At 46.7% G+C, this 16,252-nt stretch overlaps 5 protein-coding genes across 5 annotated transcripts; 2 read left to right on the top strand and 3 right to left on the bottom strand.

The window, feature by feature from the left end:
• Positions 1 to 832: 832 nt before the first annotated feature.
• On the top strand, positions 833 to 1,599 carry BO85DRAFT_487490 (uncharacterized protein; the record flags this gene model as incomplete). The annotated part of the gene is made up of 3 exons (XM_025663457.1): positions 833 to 1,197; positions 1,330 to 1,475; positions 1,550 to 1,599. 3 exons carry the CDS (start codon positions 833 to 835, stop codon positions 1,597 to 1,599), a joined length of 561 nt encoding a protein of 186 aa, XP_025516705.1.
• An 8,373-nt stretch (positions 1,600 to 9,972) lies between these two features.
• BO85DRAFT_448786 (C1 family peptidase) lies at positions 9,973 to 11,780 on the bottom strand. Its single transcript, XM_025660019.1, has 4 exons — positions 11,567 to 11,780; positions 11,426 to 11,514; positions 10,500 to 11,357; positions 9,973 to 10,443 (listed from the first exon to the last, which is right to left on the bottom strand). Exons 1-4 carry the CDS (start codon positions 11,691 to 11,693, stop codon positions 10,009 to 10,011), a joined length of 1,509 nt encoding a protein of 502 aa, XP_025516704.1. The 5' UTR covers positions 11,694 to 11,780; the 3' UTR covers positions 9,973 to 10,008.
• A 476-nt stretch (positions 11,781 to 12,256) lies between these two features.
• On the top strand, positions 12,257 to 13,301 carry BO85DRAFT_437917 (uncharacterized protein; the record flags this gene model as incomplete). The annotated part of the gene is made up of 5 exons (XM_025658646.1): positions 12,257 to 12,387; positions 12,418 to 12,423; positions 12,668 to 12,940; positions 13,179 to 13,196; positions 13,259 to 13,301. 5 exons carry the CDS (start codon positions 12,257 to 12,259, stop codon positions 13,299 to 13,301), a joined length of 471 nt encoding a protein of 156 aa, XP_025516703.1.
• A 694-nt stretch (positions 13,302 to 13,995) lies between these two features.
• Positions 13,996 to 14,943, bottom strand: BO85DRAFT_369924 (uncharacterized protein; the record flags this gene model as incomplete). Its single annotated transcript, XM_025655943.1, has 1 exon — positions 13,996 to 14,943. The coding sequence occupies one exon, from the start codon at positions 14,941 to 14,943 to the stop codon at positions 13,996 to 13,998; it is 948 nt and encodes a 315-aa protein (XP_025516702.1).
• A 345-nt stretch (positions 14,944 to 15,288) lies between these two features.
• BO85DRAFT_519602 (uncharacterized protein) lies at positions 15,289 to 15,908 on the bottom strand. Its single transcript, XM_025665067.1, has 5 exons — positions 15,862 to 15,908; positions 15,744 to 15,800; positions 15,674 to 15,689; positions 15,476 to 15,607; positions 15,289 to 15,405 (listed from the first exon to the last, which is right to left on the bottom strand). The coding sequence occupies exons 1-5, from the start codon at positions 15,871 to 15,873 to the stop codon at positions 15,371 to 15,373; spliced, it is 252 nt and encodes an 83-aa protein (XP_025516701.1). The 5' UTR covers positions 15,874 to 15,908; the 3' UTR covers positions 15,289 to 15,370.
• Between the last annotated feature and the right edge of the window lie 344 nt (positions 15,909 to 16,252).

The raw sequence follows: 16,252 nt of genomic DNA, 5'->3' as shown, positions 1-16,252 counted from the left end.
GCTCGATGACATAAGCGCCACCAATGATGCGTAGTTATGCCTGATTTATCGGTAAATGCCAGGAGCAGCTGGAATGGCCCTGCCAACAGTTTACAACGAGGGGCTGAAATTCTGGAAATTGAAAGAATAACTTTTATGAAGGGTTCGAACACAGCTAAGTAGAAGATGTTGCGTGGTTTTATTACCCACGAGTAAAAATTCATAGAGGGGTCCAGTTCTCAGTAGCTATGAGTCAGTAGCTCTTTCCGGTTTTGATACTATTCAATTCACTGTAAATGCCATGTATTATACTACTAGTACGGGTATTATTCCCAGAAATTGCGGCTGGAGGCAAAACGCGTATGGAATATCAGTTTTTTCGCGGGAAAGTCCATGGCCTAGAGAGTAGTGAGCTATATAGTTCACTCGTCGATGCTCATAGTCTGGAGTGACTGCCGGGCGCTGCCACAGAATAACACAGATATTTGAAGATTCTTAAACACTACGCACTACGCACTACTGAATATTGAGATAGAATATTAAGATTGTATCAGTCGAAATCGGTATATGCCTTATGTTCTCCGGTGTTTCCAATTCGTCCAGAACATGGCCTGGGCTCCTCATTTTTCCAACTACGAAATCGTAATCTATTCTCATTCCAATTCACTTTTAGACTTCGGCTTCACTCTTTTGTTTATTCACATACTGTTTCGAATTTTCATAGGACATTTGCTGTCATCCCACCTGTCTTCTTTCCTGAACAATCCAATTACTTGCTAGCAAATCCTATGCAAATCCTATTCCACCTACTAGCATCGAAAAGGAACTACTATCATCGTTGAAGAGAGCCGTAATGACCCATTCAAACATTTCGCTCTCAGACCCGGATTCCGAGCCTGAGGTTCCTAGACCTCTGAACACGCTCCATATCATGATACGAGAGATGTTGTATGAGGTGCGAGAAAACAGGTCCACAATCTCGGCCCTAGAAGCATGGGTTGAGACTGTGGACCCAGAAGCATACAGAAAGGATCCTTGGCCTCAGGACCTTATAGACGCCCATGCCCAGTACAAGGCGTTGGTCGCTGAGATTGACCCCAAGAGAATGGCTTACAACAATTGTCGTCATAACAGCGGCAAAAACCAGACCTTATACACCCCCAAGGTCCAACTAGAACGCCTGAGGCTCGCCTATGAATGGGGCCAAGTGGCGCTCCGGTACGATTACACTTCCTTATCTTGCTATCTCGAACATCCCTTGGCCCTATCTCTTGACTTTGAGTGTCCACTCGTCATCGTGTTCTTATATGTGAAGATTACATCTAGCTGATTAACCTCTCTTCTAAACAGAGCGGTTGAGGCTCGACTTCATGTGCTCTTGACGTATCGAACTGCGTACGAAAATAAGAAGGCCATAGAAGGTCACATTGAGCAAGCGAAGGCCAATCTAAATAGTGCCAGGAATGCCGTCATTGCGGCAGGCGAGGAATATCGGGGTAAGTATGAAAATGGTGCTACAATAGAAAAATAGTGGAAGACATCTGAGTGGCTAATCCTATGGTTTCGATAGGCTATTGGAAAGCTATGCCAAAAGAAGAACTACCCTTCAAGGAGGAATAGGCCAAATCTAGACCCAGCAACTGTAGTTGTCGTCTGCCTACCGTCACAGATCTACCACATCAGAAGACTTTGTTTGCTGGCAAAAGGGGATGGACAAAGCGTGTTCAGTGGGATCATTTTTCGGGAATTCTCAGCAAACATTATTTTGGGTACATGGACGTTGCCGCTTCCCGAGACTAGTAAAACTGGGTAGTGTCTATGTCTATGCCCACCAACGATAGTCTAGGTTGTGGTTGTGAACGGAACGATCGTGTTTTGCTAGAGGTCGATTGAACCCTTTAATAGTCGTGATCACTCATAATGGACATAGCTAAAGCCATATTAACGTCTTTTTCTATCATAATTGTTTCTATATCATTTGATCTGTTTTCTTATTGAATGTATTTCATATCTCAGTGGCTGACTGCCTGATCCCCTTCCTCTCTCCTGTATCTCCTGCTAACTTCCTCGTTTAGACACATCCACTGACATAGAACGGTTATAATTCTTCAACCTCAACATAGAAGATTACTAGACTGCAACGGTGTTGTCCTTGGACAAGCCTTTCAATGTGAGTCAATGAGGTCCTGGGGACATGGATCTATGCTCCGGTAATTATCCGGACCAATGTTCTGGGCCCATTCGTCCAAGGTGGCCGCGGTCTCTCCAAGAGAATGGACCTCATGAAACATGGCCCTTATCTTCGCATGGAGTTCATTCAAGAACGTAGTTGACAGCGATGGCATTTATCCGACGCGCTCTAGGGTGAAAGTAGTTGTCAAAGACATCAAGCATGCTCAGTATCTCGCCGCAGAACGCGCACAAGGGTCCCGCGGATGTATATTGCTTCTCGTTCATTGTTACGCAGCTGCACCAACGTACCTAGTGTCTGGAACTTTCAGAGATATTCATGCACAGCGATGAAGTAACAATGTTCACAGTGCTTCTGAACAGGCTAGCATGTTATATCTGAGCGGCAACAGACCCCGAAGGTAAGGACAGCAGTGCGCAGGCCCTGGCTTTGAAGAATTTGGTTGTTCGCGAAAAAGTGTTTTCGACTTCTCAAGTAGTCTGAAAGACACGATGGATGGATAATGTATTGCGTAGAAGCCGTCCTATGAGAATTGAGAGATGTGAAAACGAAAGGTCGGATGCAATTCGTAACCGCTTCATCACCTCAACTTGACTGACTGCTCCCGATCAACCGGCACACCCAGAAGATAAGTAGTCAGGGAGATTCATTTCTTTCTTGCTTTTAGATGCTGCTTCTCCCTGCGATCGAGGACAAGACAAAGAAATTATAGACGTTTGGAATTTCTTTGCGCCTACACGCCAGCTTGAGTCTGAGTTTATCTCCGTGCATCGCCGGGCACAGAGACTGAGACGTAGGTCGCATACCTCGGACTGCTCAGAGATCCCTTTGCACCAGACATTGACCTCATGGAGGACACCTAATGACAAGCCAGCTTGATGAACGACAACGCAGCACCACAGAGGACTCTGCGGAGTTCTTTCGTTTGAAACATCATCCACAAATCCGTCGTGGAAGAGAGCACAGTCTCTAAAAACCAGCATAGAGAGTTTCCACATGTCGACAAACTCCTAGAACCCGTAGAGGAGAAGCCGGCGTTCTTATGTTCACCAGGTTATTTCCTCGATGAGTTTCAGCTGCCGCGGTCATCGTCGTCGTCGTTCTCCATCATCTGCTGGCTGTGCAGCTAGCCGTGACGACCACGCCGGAAAATGGAAACAGCTTTCTTTCCGTTTCTGTACTGCGTGATGGAATGGCCAGAAAGATCTCTTGGAACACGATAGTGGTGGCAACGATCATTCACGCCAAGAATATCGTCGCCACTATACTGGATTGGACCATAATGCTTGACTGAGACTATTCTTTGGCATACTGGTCTCCATTTCCGTTTGAATCCCGTCGCGGGGCCATCGGGGAGGATGATTCTGTCTAGGAACTGGTCTCTATCTTGTGCTGAGAAGAATTGCATCACCATTGCTAGCTTCATGGATACCCCAATGAGAGCAATGGAAAATATCATCTAGAAACACATTAGTCGCGATGCGAGTTCGTTCGGAAATGGAGGGCTTACCATTGGTATATATAATATCTGGGTAAGCCAAACTGAGATCGATCACACACATTCGCGACCCAAATCTTTCTCAGGAAGTGGATGCTAAGATAGGGAATCGCCCAGCTCAACGAAGCAGCGTTTACGGCAGTCCCCCTCAGCCAAAATGCTGGGCCATTTGCCAAGGAGACATGCTTTAGGCGTGTCGGAATACCAGGTTTGGGTCTTTCGCTCATTCCAGGACCCCTTCAAAGTGGGCAGAGTTCTGGAAAGAAAAGGTGTACTAGGGAAACGAACGAAATTATATATCCGAGTGGCAAGAATCAGGTGAAGCAGTCAGCATTGGTGAAATCAGGACAGTGACCGAGAAGAGTGGTGGAAAATGTTGATTGAATATGATTTGTGTACATGTATTCCCAGAACCGTAGGGAATGAAGAGCTATGGAATATCTATTGCAGGGGCTTGATATACTTCACACCCGCGATCCAGTGGTCTAACGACATTGAATATCATAGGTTAATAATCACGAACGCACACACCCTCGCTCGAACCGCCTTTGACAACCCTTACTCGTTGTACGATGATTTCTCCAGGAGAAGACAGCGATTGCGTTTCCTTTGGAGGTCCAGATGGACACACTTGAAGGATCAGGGATCCTACCCACTAGTTTTATCATTGGAGTCTTCGGTTTTGTTCCTTTCTTTGTCGCAGTCACAGGACGCCACACCCTTGTGAGTCGACGACCACCGAGTGTTCAAACAGCGTATGTCTGCCTTTCGTGATATTTTCCAGATACTTGTCCAAGTAACCTGTCGCAGCAACTCGGTCCACGTTGAAAGGAAGTCCGACGTCTAATCCGGTTATCTTCAGCCAGATACCATACCACCGACTTCCCATACTTCTGCCACGATAGGACAGTGCCAGAAGGGATCCTAGTGCCTTACAGGCAATGCATCCTCGGATTGTCATCATGTTTCATTGAGTCCTCTTCTTTGGGTTTCGCTCAGCTGTAGTTCCCAGTAGAGGTCGCTGAAACTGAGATGGGCAATTCGCCGGTGGTATGGATCTTCACAGGCCGATATATCGGGAAGATTCGTCTTTCCTGAATGATATCAAAGCCATCATCGGACTATGGATGAAAAGCGTGTTCTGCTGATAGTAAGCCATAGCATCGATCAGGAATCGTTAGAATTAGCGTGCTGAAGAAGAGCAGATGCATGCATCTTATCGAACTGTATATAAGGTTGCTGTTCTGTAATGGCTCAACCAATGCTGGACAGGTCGAGAAAGGCTCACACCAAGTGGCCTTTTGGTGAGATAAGTTTCTGGGCCCGAAGACACGCTGTTAAATGTCAAACAGATTTGGCCTGAGAAGTGAGTGGTTATATATGGAGATAGCCGAGCTTCAGGAAGATTCATCATGTAAATCGGCCAATGTAAAAAGCTCTCGCAGGCGAATTCTCAATATTCAGTTTGACAAGCATCTGCTCTGACCGGAAGAACAAATTGAGTCTGAAAATGTAGGTCGAAAATCTCATGGTGAACGCGCACTTGAGAGACGGTAGGAACACCCACAAACTAGAAATCGAAACCATCATCATTGACTAGATCATTCCTGTGACAACTGAAACCAGGCGTATCTACTTGGTTCTGTAGGTCTGGAACGTGGTCCCCAGAGATACTCGTTTCTTCCTGGGCTGTTTTTCCGACACCCAGAGCCATTCCTGCTTGGTGATGAAGTAAGGAACTGGGTGTCGCAACGGTGCCTTTATATCAGATTCAGCAGGAAGAGAATGAGAAACATATGCTTGCATTAGCTGACGCCAGCACGCAGCACCGATCCTGCTTGGTGATGGAGAGGTGTTGCAATGGTGATGAGCGATTTATAATCGTCTCTTGGGACCAAAGCAAATGAGAATTGATAGACATGAAATACATGGACTCGAGATATGTCCACCGTTTTCTCTGATAGACCATAAAGAGAGAAAAAGGCCGACATAAGTCCAATGAACCGAAGATTGACCTGGGTAGGCCTATATAAGGCGTAGATAAAGCAGCAGAAGAAAAAGAATTCCTTCAGAGTTGGTTTCGGTATCCTGAAGCACCAATAACCAAAGCTCCGTCATATGAGGCGACGGAACGCTTCGATGGTTCTGGTCCGAGTCACTCGAGAACATTCATAGGCCGTGATCCGTCCCGTTCACTTCTGACCGGACCTCTGCGTCCCTGGATGAGCATGGTTGCCATCCGAGACCTCTAAGGTGTATCTCCCCAGCTGGATGGAAGGGATGATTGAGTAGACAACCAATAAACTCAAAAAGCCTTGGCGCCCGTATATCGACCACACCGATTTACGGCGGTCGGTAGTTCCCTTGTCGTCCTTCTGCTTTTTGTTACTCTGTAAATTCTGGGCGCAACCTTCATATTGCGCTTCTGTTTATGCAAGCAGCAGTCATGCATTCTCCGATAATGTTATCTTCGTTGAGCTTGTAGTGAAATGGTTGGATGGGCACCAGTAGGTTTGTTCCCCTTTGCCTATCACCACTGGTGAGCAGCTCTGTACAAATAGGGGCCTAGAAACATGGCAGTGGATAGCCTTCGCTGTTTCGAAGTTTTATAACGATGTCTGGAGATGGGAGGCAGGTCGTACTTTGCTAAATCACGGGTAACAGCCTGCTGAACTCTTTCATTGTGTAGACCCCGCGCATTGTTTTCATGATGGGATAATTCTCTCTGCGTAGCACGGTTGGGCCCATACTATATTGATCCGATGCCGATTATTTCACCTTGCAAGTGCAGGAGGAACTATAGCATGTCTGCGTAGCTGGCATAGTGTATATCGCCAAAGAATGAGGAGCGGGTGAAATGAACATTTGTTCGAGCTCAAAGCCAAAGGAGGGAGCCAATGATGCTTGTGTTCCGTGCTGTGAAGAAGAATGTGGAATACAATGCGAACGGTAACTGCACTTTGAGCCACGCCATGGTATTCCACTCTGTTTTTGTCGGCTTACAAGAAGAAGAAATATCCGTCATTGTTGAGCGGCAAGCCTTGCTTCCTTGTTGGGAAGAAAGAACATCCAAAGAGAGTCAGTGCGCAACAGCCAGCGTCAATGAGCTCATCAGTATCCATGTTATTGGGATGGGCAAAGGTTCCCTAGACCTATCATGCGCGAAAGCCCAAGCTCAAGCATCAGTGCGCTTGTAGATCTTGCATACAGCCAAAGAAAGTGGCTTCATCATAACTGTTTTGAATATGTTCATCCAGGATAACCGTTCGGCGATGACGCCAATGAGACATCTATATGTCGGGAAGTGGCTCAGAGGACACCAGAAGGCAAACAGCATCATAGGGGTGATTCGATTGCAATAATATCAAAGACACCACCAATGATCTTGTCTTCGTATCCAAGGAGTGGATGTGGCTACGCCACAATCCCGACTGTATGAGATCACATCGTGCAAGGCGATACTTAAGAAAAGGATACAACTTGTCGTCATAGAGAATGCGTAATGCCGCAGATCGAGAGGTGACTGCATAGTCAACATTCAGATGCAGGAAGCTGGGTCATTCGCGTGTAGTGCCAGGGCGACACTGTCATGAATGTCAAAGAATGCAACGGCGGATTAGGGGGCTGAACCCAGCAAGTATAGGTGCTTCTCGTATGGACCGCCCTCCGTAGCCTTCAGAGATTGCAGCTGTGGGTATATGGCAAGTGTCTCTTGCATAGGGGTAAAGAGAACAAGTCTTTGAGAACTTAGACTGAACGAAGTAATGAAAGGCGAAGAATGCGACGAAAGTATTGAACGAAGAAAATCCAACACTAGTAATAGTTGCACTTTGCATACTGCAGCAACACATAAACTGGTAGTATCTGGGGCTGGATGCAATAGCTTCGGCCCCCATAGCTGGACCCCGCAAGGAAAGGTCAGACGAGCGCAGAAACGAATATGTTGATCCTTTCAAAAGCATGCACCAACCTTCCCAGCAGTAGGCACAACAGAAACGGCTTTTGAGTAAGGAAGGTCGGAGATGAGATGTATGACTTATCCCATAACCCATATATCCTCCTGCTCATGTTCTATATACTAGTGTACTGAAACAGGCCCAAATTGAAGCCCTTTTCAGCTTCTAGAGGCAAGCTTTGCAGTAGAGCCCGCTCAGTCATTTCCATCGCGAATCGAAAAATATCAGCGGGAGCGATGTGAGTTGAAGTAATATATATTTCCATCATTCTGAAAGACTCGCAGATCTTTTGTGCCGTTCCTTCCTTGAACGACATGTCGGCTGACCCGACTTGGATCTCCTTTGACACATCACTGAACTCAGAGTGGGACGAGGAATGTGTGATATGTAAGACTCACACTAACTTGGAAGAGATGTGAGATACAATTTCAAATATTACAAGTGTTGTCGTTCGACAAATCTGGTTTGTGTGTATGCATCCACAAGGCAATATGTTTGTGCTCGAAGTGCACTGTTGTCAGCCGAGTCTTCAGTACTTGGCAGAAGGAGTATCTTGGAGGGTGCCGAAGAACATCTCCAGGTGCGAGGACATTCCCAAGGTCAAATTTCTTATAATGTTCCGAGAGTTTGTGTTTTGGCGACCATGCATCATGACCTGGGTGGTCTCAGTGGGAGTGGAAGAACAAGTCTAGATGCGAGGACTGACCCGAGGCAATATTTTTTCTACCAATTCGAGAATCTAGTGTGTTTTAGCGACCAGACATCATAAGCTGTGTGGTCTCAGAGGCCACACAAGCAACTCTGTAGTCGTCAAGGACAAACCACAATGACACAGGGTCAAGATGTACCTCGAAACGTGATGTACGGTATAGGAAGGCCGAACTCAATGTCAGTATACCGTCACACCCATCTTCATCACTGAGTGTTTGTGTATAATGCACACAATATATACTGTGTCAGCAAACGGTAGGTCTTGGGAGGTATTTCCGTGACGTCTCAGAGTAGGAACATACGCCGGACGACGTAATTTAGCGTTATATACTTCACAGAACCTGCAAAGTAAAATCGCTCTCTGTAATTTAGAGAGCAATCGATTTGCCGTAGTGGTGGACCCCAAAGAGACCCCGGAAGGTCACTTTGTGACTTCCCATTAGGATGGGAGTAGACAGGCAACACGTCAGTTGGAAATTGAGACGACATGCGAAAGCAGAACCACGTCGCATCTTCTTCTGCATGGCCGAGATCTTCAATAACTGACGATATAGTGAACAACAATGAATGTAAATCCCAAATGTCGGTCGGAGAGCAGAGAACACATTCTCAGGGAAATCTACCAACAGGAAGCTCGAAAGACATGGTGACAATATTGCATTCTTCTCATGAGACTGGACCATGCTCTTCTTGTGAGAAAGAAGGAAGATTATTGTCATTCATGACAATAGATCTAGTTCGATCTCTGATGCCAGCTCAACGGAGCAAAGGGCTTAAGGAGTGTGTCCGGCAATTGAGGTAGTGAGATATGCGTCACTAGCTGTGGACTCGCAAGGCTTGGTTCCTCGCCATTGTCGCCCTGGAACAGGCCGACATTGACATGGGGAGGTTGTTCCTGACTTGAGTATATAGTATTGCTTTGTATTGATTGGAGAGAAGGAATGAGGAGTAACAGAGGATAGGATAGTGGCGCCTCTTATAGTTCTTGGACCGGTCTGTGATATGGCGTTTGCCGTGAGTTTGAAGTCAAGTATGGGAAAGTTCCGTTCATATATTCTGTAATAGAGACATAGTAGTCTCTTAAAGATGTGTAGAGAGTGGAATATCCCGAGAAGATTCTCTAGGAACTTGCGAGTTTATATAGCTAAGAAATCAACCTAATTGGATTCACCTACTTACTGCGCCATCAACACAATTTGGATTCCAGTTCGCATTGATAGATGCTACGTGAAGTAAAGACGGGAGACGTAAGTGATCCACTTGATATCATCTTCACGGAGTAGACTGGCGCTAAAGTGCTGTAGATTGACTGCACTGCACCTAGATACCTCGAATTTGTTTAGGAGGAGTACTGCTCACAAAACAATCATTCACTTGATCTGTACATCCAACGCTAATCGGCTCAGGCTGTTTGTCCTGTACCACGAGAATATTTAAATATTATTATTCAGATGCTATGTTTAGCCTGAGAGGATAATCGATAATATCCCGTCGCTTTCATCACTTAGCCGTCACTCTCATGACTTAGCCGTCACTATCATCGCTTAGCCGTCACTCCCATCAGTTACCTGCCCCTATTCACGCTTACTGCGGGATATCACCATCACAGATGAGAACATAATCTGATTTAATAATTTGTCATTGCGCCGCACTGAATACTAGGAATAGCGAGTTCAAGCCAACACCCCCATCGGGTCCCACCTGGGCAGGACCTTCGGACTCTGGTCTAAAATTGCGCGCACTTCACTCGAAACGAAGTCCGAGTCCACCACTGCCTGAAGTGTATATTCATCCATCCAGCGATCTGTCATCACAAACCAGCCCTTATCGCCAGCAGCTTCGCCCCACGAATTCTCGACACGCCAGCGCACTGGCTTTCCATCTTCGATATGCACACCTGTGATGACCATGGCATGGGTCATTGCTGATTCTCCGCTCACCAGCCTTTGGGCTTTGCTCATTCCCAAGGAGATATTGAATCCCAGTGTGAGGTCCATGATGTCGAGATCCATGATTCCCAACGTACTGTTGCTGAATTTACCTACGTCACAACCGAAGAACACAGGATGCCCGGCCTTGAGCATTGAGATGACTGCTTTCTTGAGGATCTATGATAGAAGCGTGTTAGTGAGAGAGAATCGAAGAAGATGATATGTCCACGTACTTTCATCTCCACATTGGCATATGTGAGCGGTCGTCCTTCTAGCACATTCCCCAACTTCTCCACGGTCAACAGTCGGTTATATTCATTGCGCGGATCATTGACCAAGCTGAACAGGCGCGCAGGAGCGACGGTGCCCTTCCTTACAGCTCCTAGGCTCGTGGCTTGACGAGCAAACTCCCGTGGAGTGAGTCTAATCTCTTTAGACTTCCCTTCAGCATCATAATACTGCCACACAAACGTCTCATCAGGACTAGGAGGGGGTCCCAGCAGAAGAGTAATCATCGAGTGGATCTCCTTCAAGTACCGCTCCTTAGCATCCGCCAAGCCGGTAGCATCACCACTTCGCACCAGCCGTCTCAACACAAGCGCCTGCTCACGCAACTTAGCCGTGAGCAACCAATTCATCTTGGAGCTATTCTGCGCATGGTATGCATCCGGATACAGATCATGCGGGACGAGACCATACTTCTCAATCAAGTTGACGACCATGTCCCACTGGCCGCCATCACTGACCGGGTCTTCGAGGAGTTTCTGGACCAGACGACCTGAAAGGTCATCGTCAGCAGTGGTGATAATCTGCTCGAAGAACCAATTCGCCTTCTCCAGCTTGTCCCAGTAAAATAGGTATGCTTGGCTCAGCTCAAAGTCCTTGAGGTTGTACGCCTTCATCAACGGCACTCGGTAGACGTTAGTCGATGCGAAGAGCCAGCATCGGCCGGATGATCGCTGGTTCGTGATCGGGGAGCCTTCGATGGGAACTTTGATGTTGAAGATATGGAGGTCGGATTGGAGAGCGGGGCGGTTGGCTAGCACTTCAGTGTAGGGCTGACTGGCGAGACTAGATATGGCGAGACGGTTCTGTTGTTATCCGTAAACAGAGTTAGTTTGGTTACAAATGAGAGAGCTGGACGGGTTGCGACACTTGCCTTGGCATTGCCCAGTAAGGTCTCGTTCCAGTCTTGGACGTGCTGGAGGGAGAGAGTGGAAGTGCGTTCTCGCACATGGTATGGTGGTGCTGTGATTATCAGTATATGTCCTATCTAAGACAGAAGCGGGTGCTATCGTACGAGGCTGGGTTGACTCCTTTGTGTAGAGTGGCAGAGAGCAAGTATCGGCATCTTCAACCCACTCGCGGTGCGAGCGCTTTTCCTCACTATGGCTAATGGGTTCTGGCTTGGAATAACTGGCACCCATGGTCACTGGATACGATTTCTAGTAAAACCGAAACAGAAATGAAGATATATGGGTGCCTATGGGGGGAGACGAGGGAAGATGACCGATAAGGAAGCAGACAGGCAGGCGGAAGTGGTCATTCTTAAACGTGAAGGACCCGGGGAGCCAGCGAGCGGGGAATCGAACAGCGCAGGATAAGATATAGGCGTTCTATTGGCCTGGCGGGCAAGGGATTATCGGCTAATTGTTGATAATTGGCCGCTCTGGCGGAAGCAAGGCTTAACGCCCAGACGGGGTAACCAAGGATGATCACATTCTCGGCGTGAATTCCGACATGCGGCAAGGCTGCCTTTTAGCCCTACAAATATCTAAGGCATCAAAGTTATGTACACTACTAAACAAACGATTGATCGCACTTAATCTGGAGATCAGAAATATGATATTCGCATTACTTTAGCATTACGCCGCTTGTTGATCGTCGTGACTACCTATGTCTTGAACCTGGCGACCCCCAACATATTCATTTATGTAGTATTGGCAATACTAGTACAGCTTGTTGATGCACCATACTCAACTAGATCACCATGCTATCGGACGCAATCTCAATTCTCACCCCTAGGAACATATATACACGCGAGCTTGTCTTGGCTTTATCCCATAAATTGGAGACTACTGGACCCCAGCACCACGTTAAGGTGCAAGCTCATCGCTGGGGGTAAGTAAGGAAGTAGATAACACTATATAGCGGGAGGTACGTACCTATACCTACGACTTGCGACGGCAATCTCTAGCCCATTTCCTCTTTTTCTCCCCTGCTTCGTCGTAGCTCTCTCCTCACCTTCCGATCTGCCAGCCCTTAGTTGAATACACTGCGAGCACCTTGAAGAACCATGGGCGCTATGCCTGAGAGCAGGGATAAGGTCTCTGAGCAGGCCTTGAAAGGAATATCTACGCTGACCGGCGGCAGCCCAGGAGTTTGACTTGCTCGGCAACAGTTCATTATCTTGCGAATGGAGTGCTGATACCGGCAAGATCTTGCGGAAGCGAGATCTGTCCAAATCGAGCTTCTCATTTTCGGGGGTCATGAGATATTCGGATCCCCAACTCTCCAGGGCAGACTCGCTTTCCGCCATGTTCAGTGCCATGACCTTGGTGCTAGGGCCAGCCTTCCACGAACTGTACGACAACTCGGAGATCCTGTCTCGAAAGGATGGAAGCAGCCTCACGGATCTCCGACCCCCCTTCCCAGCGTTTCGAAAACCGTTGTCGTGAGATCTTTATGGCCTTGTGATTGCCTCAGACTTGTCGAAGCACCATACCGCGGGGTATGCCGACGCTTTGTTCATATCCTAAGTCTGATACATCCGGCGCTTGACAGCTACGGAGTATAAGCATGGGCTGAAGCGTAATTTCGAAGAACGGAATATCATACAGGAACAATAACACGGAAGTTTGTAGAGGGACAGTGACGAATCGATCATCTGATAAACGATGGACAAGTAACAGTACTTGGGCGAACGAGATGTAAGAGATGAAATGCCCAAATACTAGCTAAACAGCTGGTAAATAGCTAGCAAATTATACAGTCCGCCTGGTGAGGCCAACGAGGACAAATTGAACCCGCGATGAAGTGAGGTGAGGCATAGATGGTTAATGAAGGAAATGAAGGCGAGGAAGTGCGGTGATAAGGACATGTTTATCTGCGTAGCATTGTGATGCGACAGAAGGTGCGATGAGGGTGTGGAAAGTCCGATGTTAGGAACTGGCGCTGAGACGAAACTGGGAAAGAGCAACTATGTGTCACAATAACCAGATTTGCAGAATACTGCTCACCACGTCCTTGTATGTACATGAGTGTAGACACTACTAACAGATATCACCAGGATGATGAGTGCTCCCAACATCTGTACCTATGTATATATTTATTTATAAGCAAAATAGTATTGGCTCTAGCAAAGTTGTAGTTAAACCCGTATCAGGTCCTTGCTATCTAAATGTTTCTGATAGTGCGAACAGGAGTCCCAAAAAACAAAGCAAAGCATGGGCACCTATCCGGTGACTCTCGCTCATATCACCGCCTTAGTACCACATTTGTGCGCCTGAAAAGGTCGAATATCTTGCTCAACGTCAGCCTTCCAGTAGGGCCAAATACACCGCATGTCTAACAGTCAGATAACCAACTCCATCGAGTTGTAGATAAATACACATGAGAAGCCAGAAGGGACTAAATCCTCCACTCCGAGATTGTCCAATAAGTCGGTCGCCCTAAGACGGCGAATGAGGAAAACAGGCCTCATATGGCGCAGTGATTCTTCTCTGGGCTTCATGCCCTATGCATCATTGCGTCGTCAAGGTAAATCTGCTGCTCACGGCGCATGAGTGATAGAGTATGCCCGGGATTCTGAAGGAACCGATAATCCACCCAGAGATTGAAAAAGTCGTCTCTGTGGTTTAGTAGGCCCGCTATACTATCGAAGGTATGGGCTATATCACTGTATTCGGGATTCTGACTGTAGACCGCGTTGTTGAAGGTGACAAAACCTTCTGTCACGATAAAAGCAGTTGCATAGTTGGCAAATGCCCAGTCGGCTGCTACAGCCATTTCTTCTGTGTCTGAAATGATCCAAAACCTTCTAACGCGGGACAGACGACAAAACGGCAATAAAACTTCGTTGAAGTCGTATCCAAGTCCGTTATTGCAAAAGGTCGAGTTAACTTGGCCGTTTCTGATCCAGTCCACGCCATTGTATTTGCGTAGGCGAATCATCATAGATATAACAGCCTCTGGAGTAGATCCAAATTGATGTGATCCCTCGTACATCGGCTCACTCCAATATTTGTAGTGTGGGTTTCCTCGATCACGGTATTTTCTCGAGTCGTCGATAGTGCACAGCATTTGAGTTAGTTTCGATATTTTCTCCCAGAGCAAGATAAATTGGCCGCAGTCGTCAGGGTCAGGCGCATAGATGTGAGCAACAAGTTTAACTTTATCGTACGGTACCCTTGCCAGATTACTGAATTTGTTATAATCTCGTCTTCCGATCACCCACTTCACACGTAGTAGTTTACAGCGAATCTCAATCCACGGATCTTCGAAAGTTGGGAAAAGATGGATGTCAAATGTATCGTAAAGACGGTCGGCTATATCATGATAGATTGCCTGACTGGTTCGAAGGACCGCAAGGGAGCCCTCCTTAACAAGATTCTCCCAGATGAGCAAGCGTATTTCGGAGGGCAAAAAGATGAAATAACCAAATGGTGAAGCGCTCATATTGGATGTTGGCTGATATTACTGATTGATAAAGATGTTAAGAGAGTTGTATTGGGTAATGTGGGCTATAGTGCGGACTAAAGGAGAAATGGTAAAGTCATGTTCATAGTGACATCAAAATGTCAAATCAGCGCCTAAATTCGTAGAGTATTGAAGGCATCATGACGACTTCCATGACAGACTTCCATGACACAAAAGCAGGAGTAATTCTTAGACTGTTTGGCAGCTCAGAGACCATATATAATCACAATAATATCTACCATGACTTTTAATCCAGCGCGGTACCGCCCAACACGATCTACGCAGGCTTTACCATACAGTACTTGATCGTTCTATATATCCTTGCTAGAAACCGACGTGGAATTCCTTAGGGCGTAGAGACAATCTCTTTAACTCACATACAATCGCCATACATCAAATGCGGCCCTCATTTCATCATACTGTTCATCTTCTTCCACACACCTACGCGACTTCGCATTAGCCCAGACATGATACCAAAGAGAAGTAAAGAGAAAATGTTGACTTCACATACTCTCAAAAGAGACAAATCCAGTCTTGTCTTCATCATAGAAGTTGAACATGGCCTCCAACTGCATATCGTTCAGTTGGCTGCCGCTGCTGCTGCCTTTCACGGCGTTCTTGAACTCGGGAAGAGCGAGCTTTCCTATTCAGATACATGCAGTATTAGTATCGAGAAGCCACTAATGGGCATGTTAGACGTGGTATTTACCTTCGCCAGATTTATCCTGGATTCCTTGTTAGTATCTAATAACCCACATGATTTTAAAGGTACGACTTACCGCCTGCTGGAAGAGAGCCTTCAGCTCATCGTAAAAGCCCTGTGTTCCCTTGGATTCCTACATAATCAGGATAAGTCTATGACAAGGAGTAATACACCTAAAAATAGCAGGCACTAACCGAAGCAGACATTTTGTATATTCTGAGAGTTGATAATTACTAGTAAGTATGAAAATGGATGTGTTAAGCACGGCCAGATCGATGTCGTGGAATTTTTCATCTCCACTTTTCCTTCTCGGATGCGCGACACTCACTCGCTGGAGGAGCGACCCACTTGCTTATTTGGGTCATAACCATGGATTAAGTTGACGACCGATATTCCCTTCATGCATATGCCCTACTATGGAGTGAGTGACGCCAGCGTAAGAAGAGTGTCTTTAGAGGGTCTGATCTTCGAATTATTCATACTCCTGCATTCTTCTTTTCGGAGATTTTTGCTCTCCCACTATCCTCTGTACCGTGTAAACCCCACGGTTTATGGAGAGTACTAACGCACCTGTGGCACAATTGC

Source organism: Aspergillus piperis (genome assembly GCF_003184755.1).
Source record: "Aspergillus piperis CBS 112811 unplaced genomic scaffold BO85scaffold_7, whole genome shotgun sequence".
NCBI lineage: Eukaryota > Fungi > Ascomycota > Eurotiomycetes > Eurotiales > Aspergillaceae > Aspergillus > Aspergillus piperis.
The sequence above is the reverse complement of the archived record's forward strand: the minus strand, read 5'-3'. Positions and strand labels throughout refer to the sequence as shown.

Bases quoted from the DNA above. Each gene is read 5' to 3' on its own strand.
- BO85DRAFT_448786 (XM_025660019.1), bottom strand. From the start codon at position 11,693: ATGGGTGCCAGTTATTCCAAGCCAGAACCCATTAGCCATAGTGAGGAA. The intron at 11,515-11,566 runs GTACGATAGCAC...TGATAATCACAG, and splicing joins AAAGGAGTCAACCCAGCCTC to CACCACCATACCATGTGCGA. The intron at 11,358-11,425 runs GCAAGTGTCGCA...GGATAACAACAG, and splicing joins CCTTACTGGGCAATGCCAAG to AACCGTCTCGCCATATCTAG.
- BO85DRAFT_519602 (XM_025665067.1), bottom strand. The intron at 15,406-15,475 runs GTATGTGAAGTC...GAAGTCGCGTAG, and splicing joins TGGATTTGTCTCTTTTGAGA to GTGTGTGGAAGAAGATGAAC.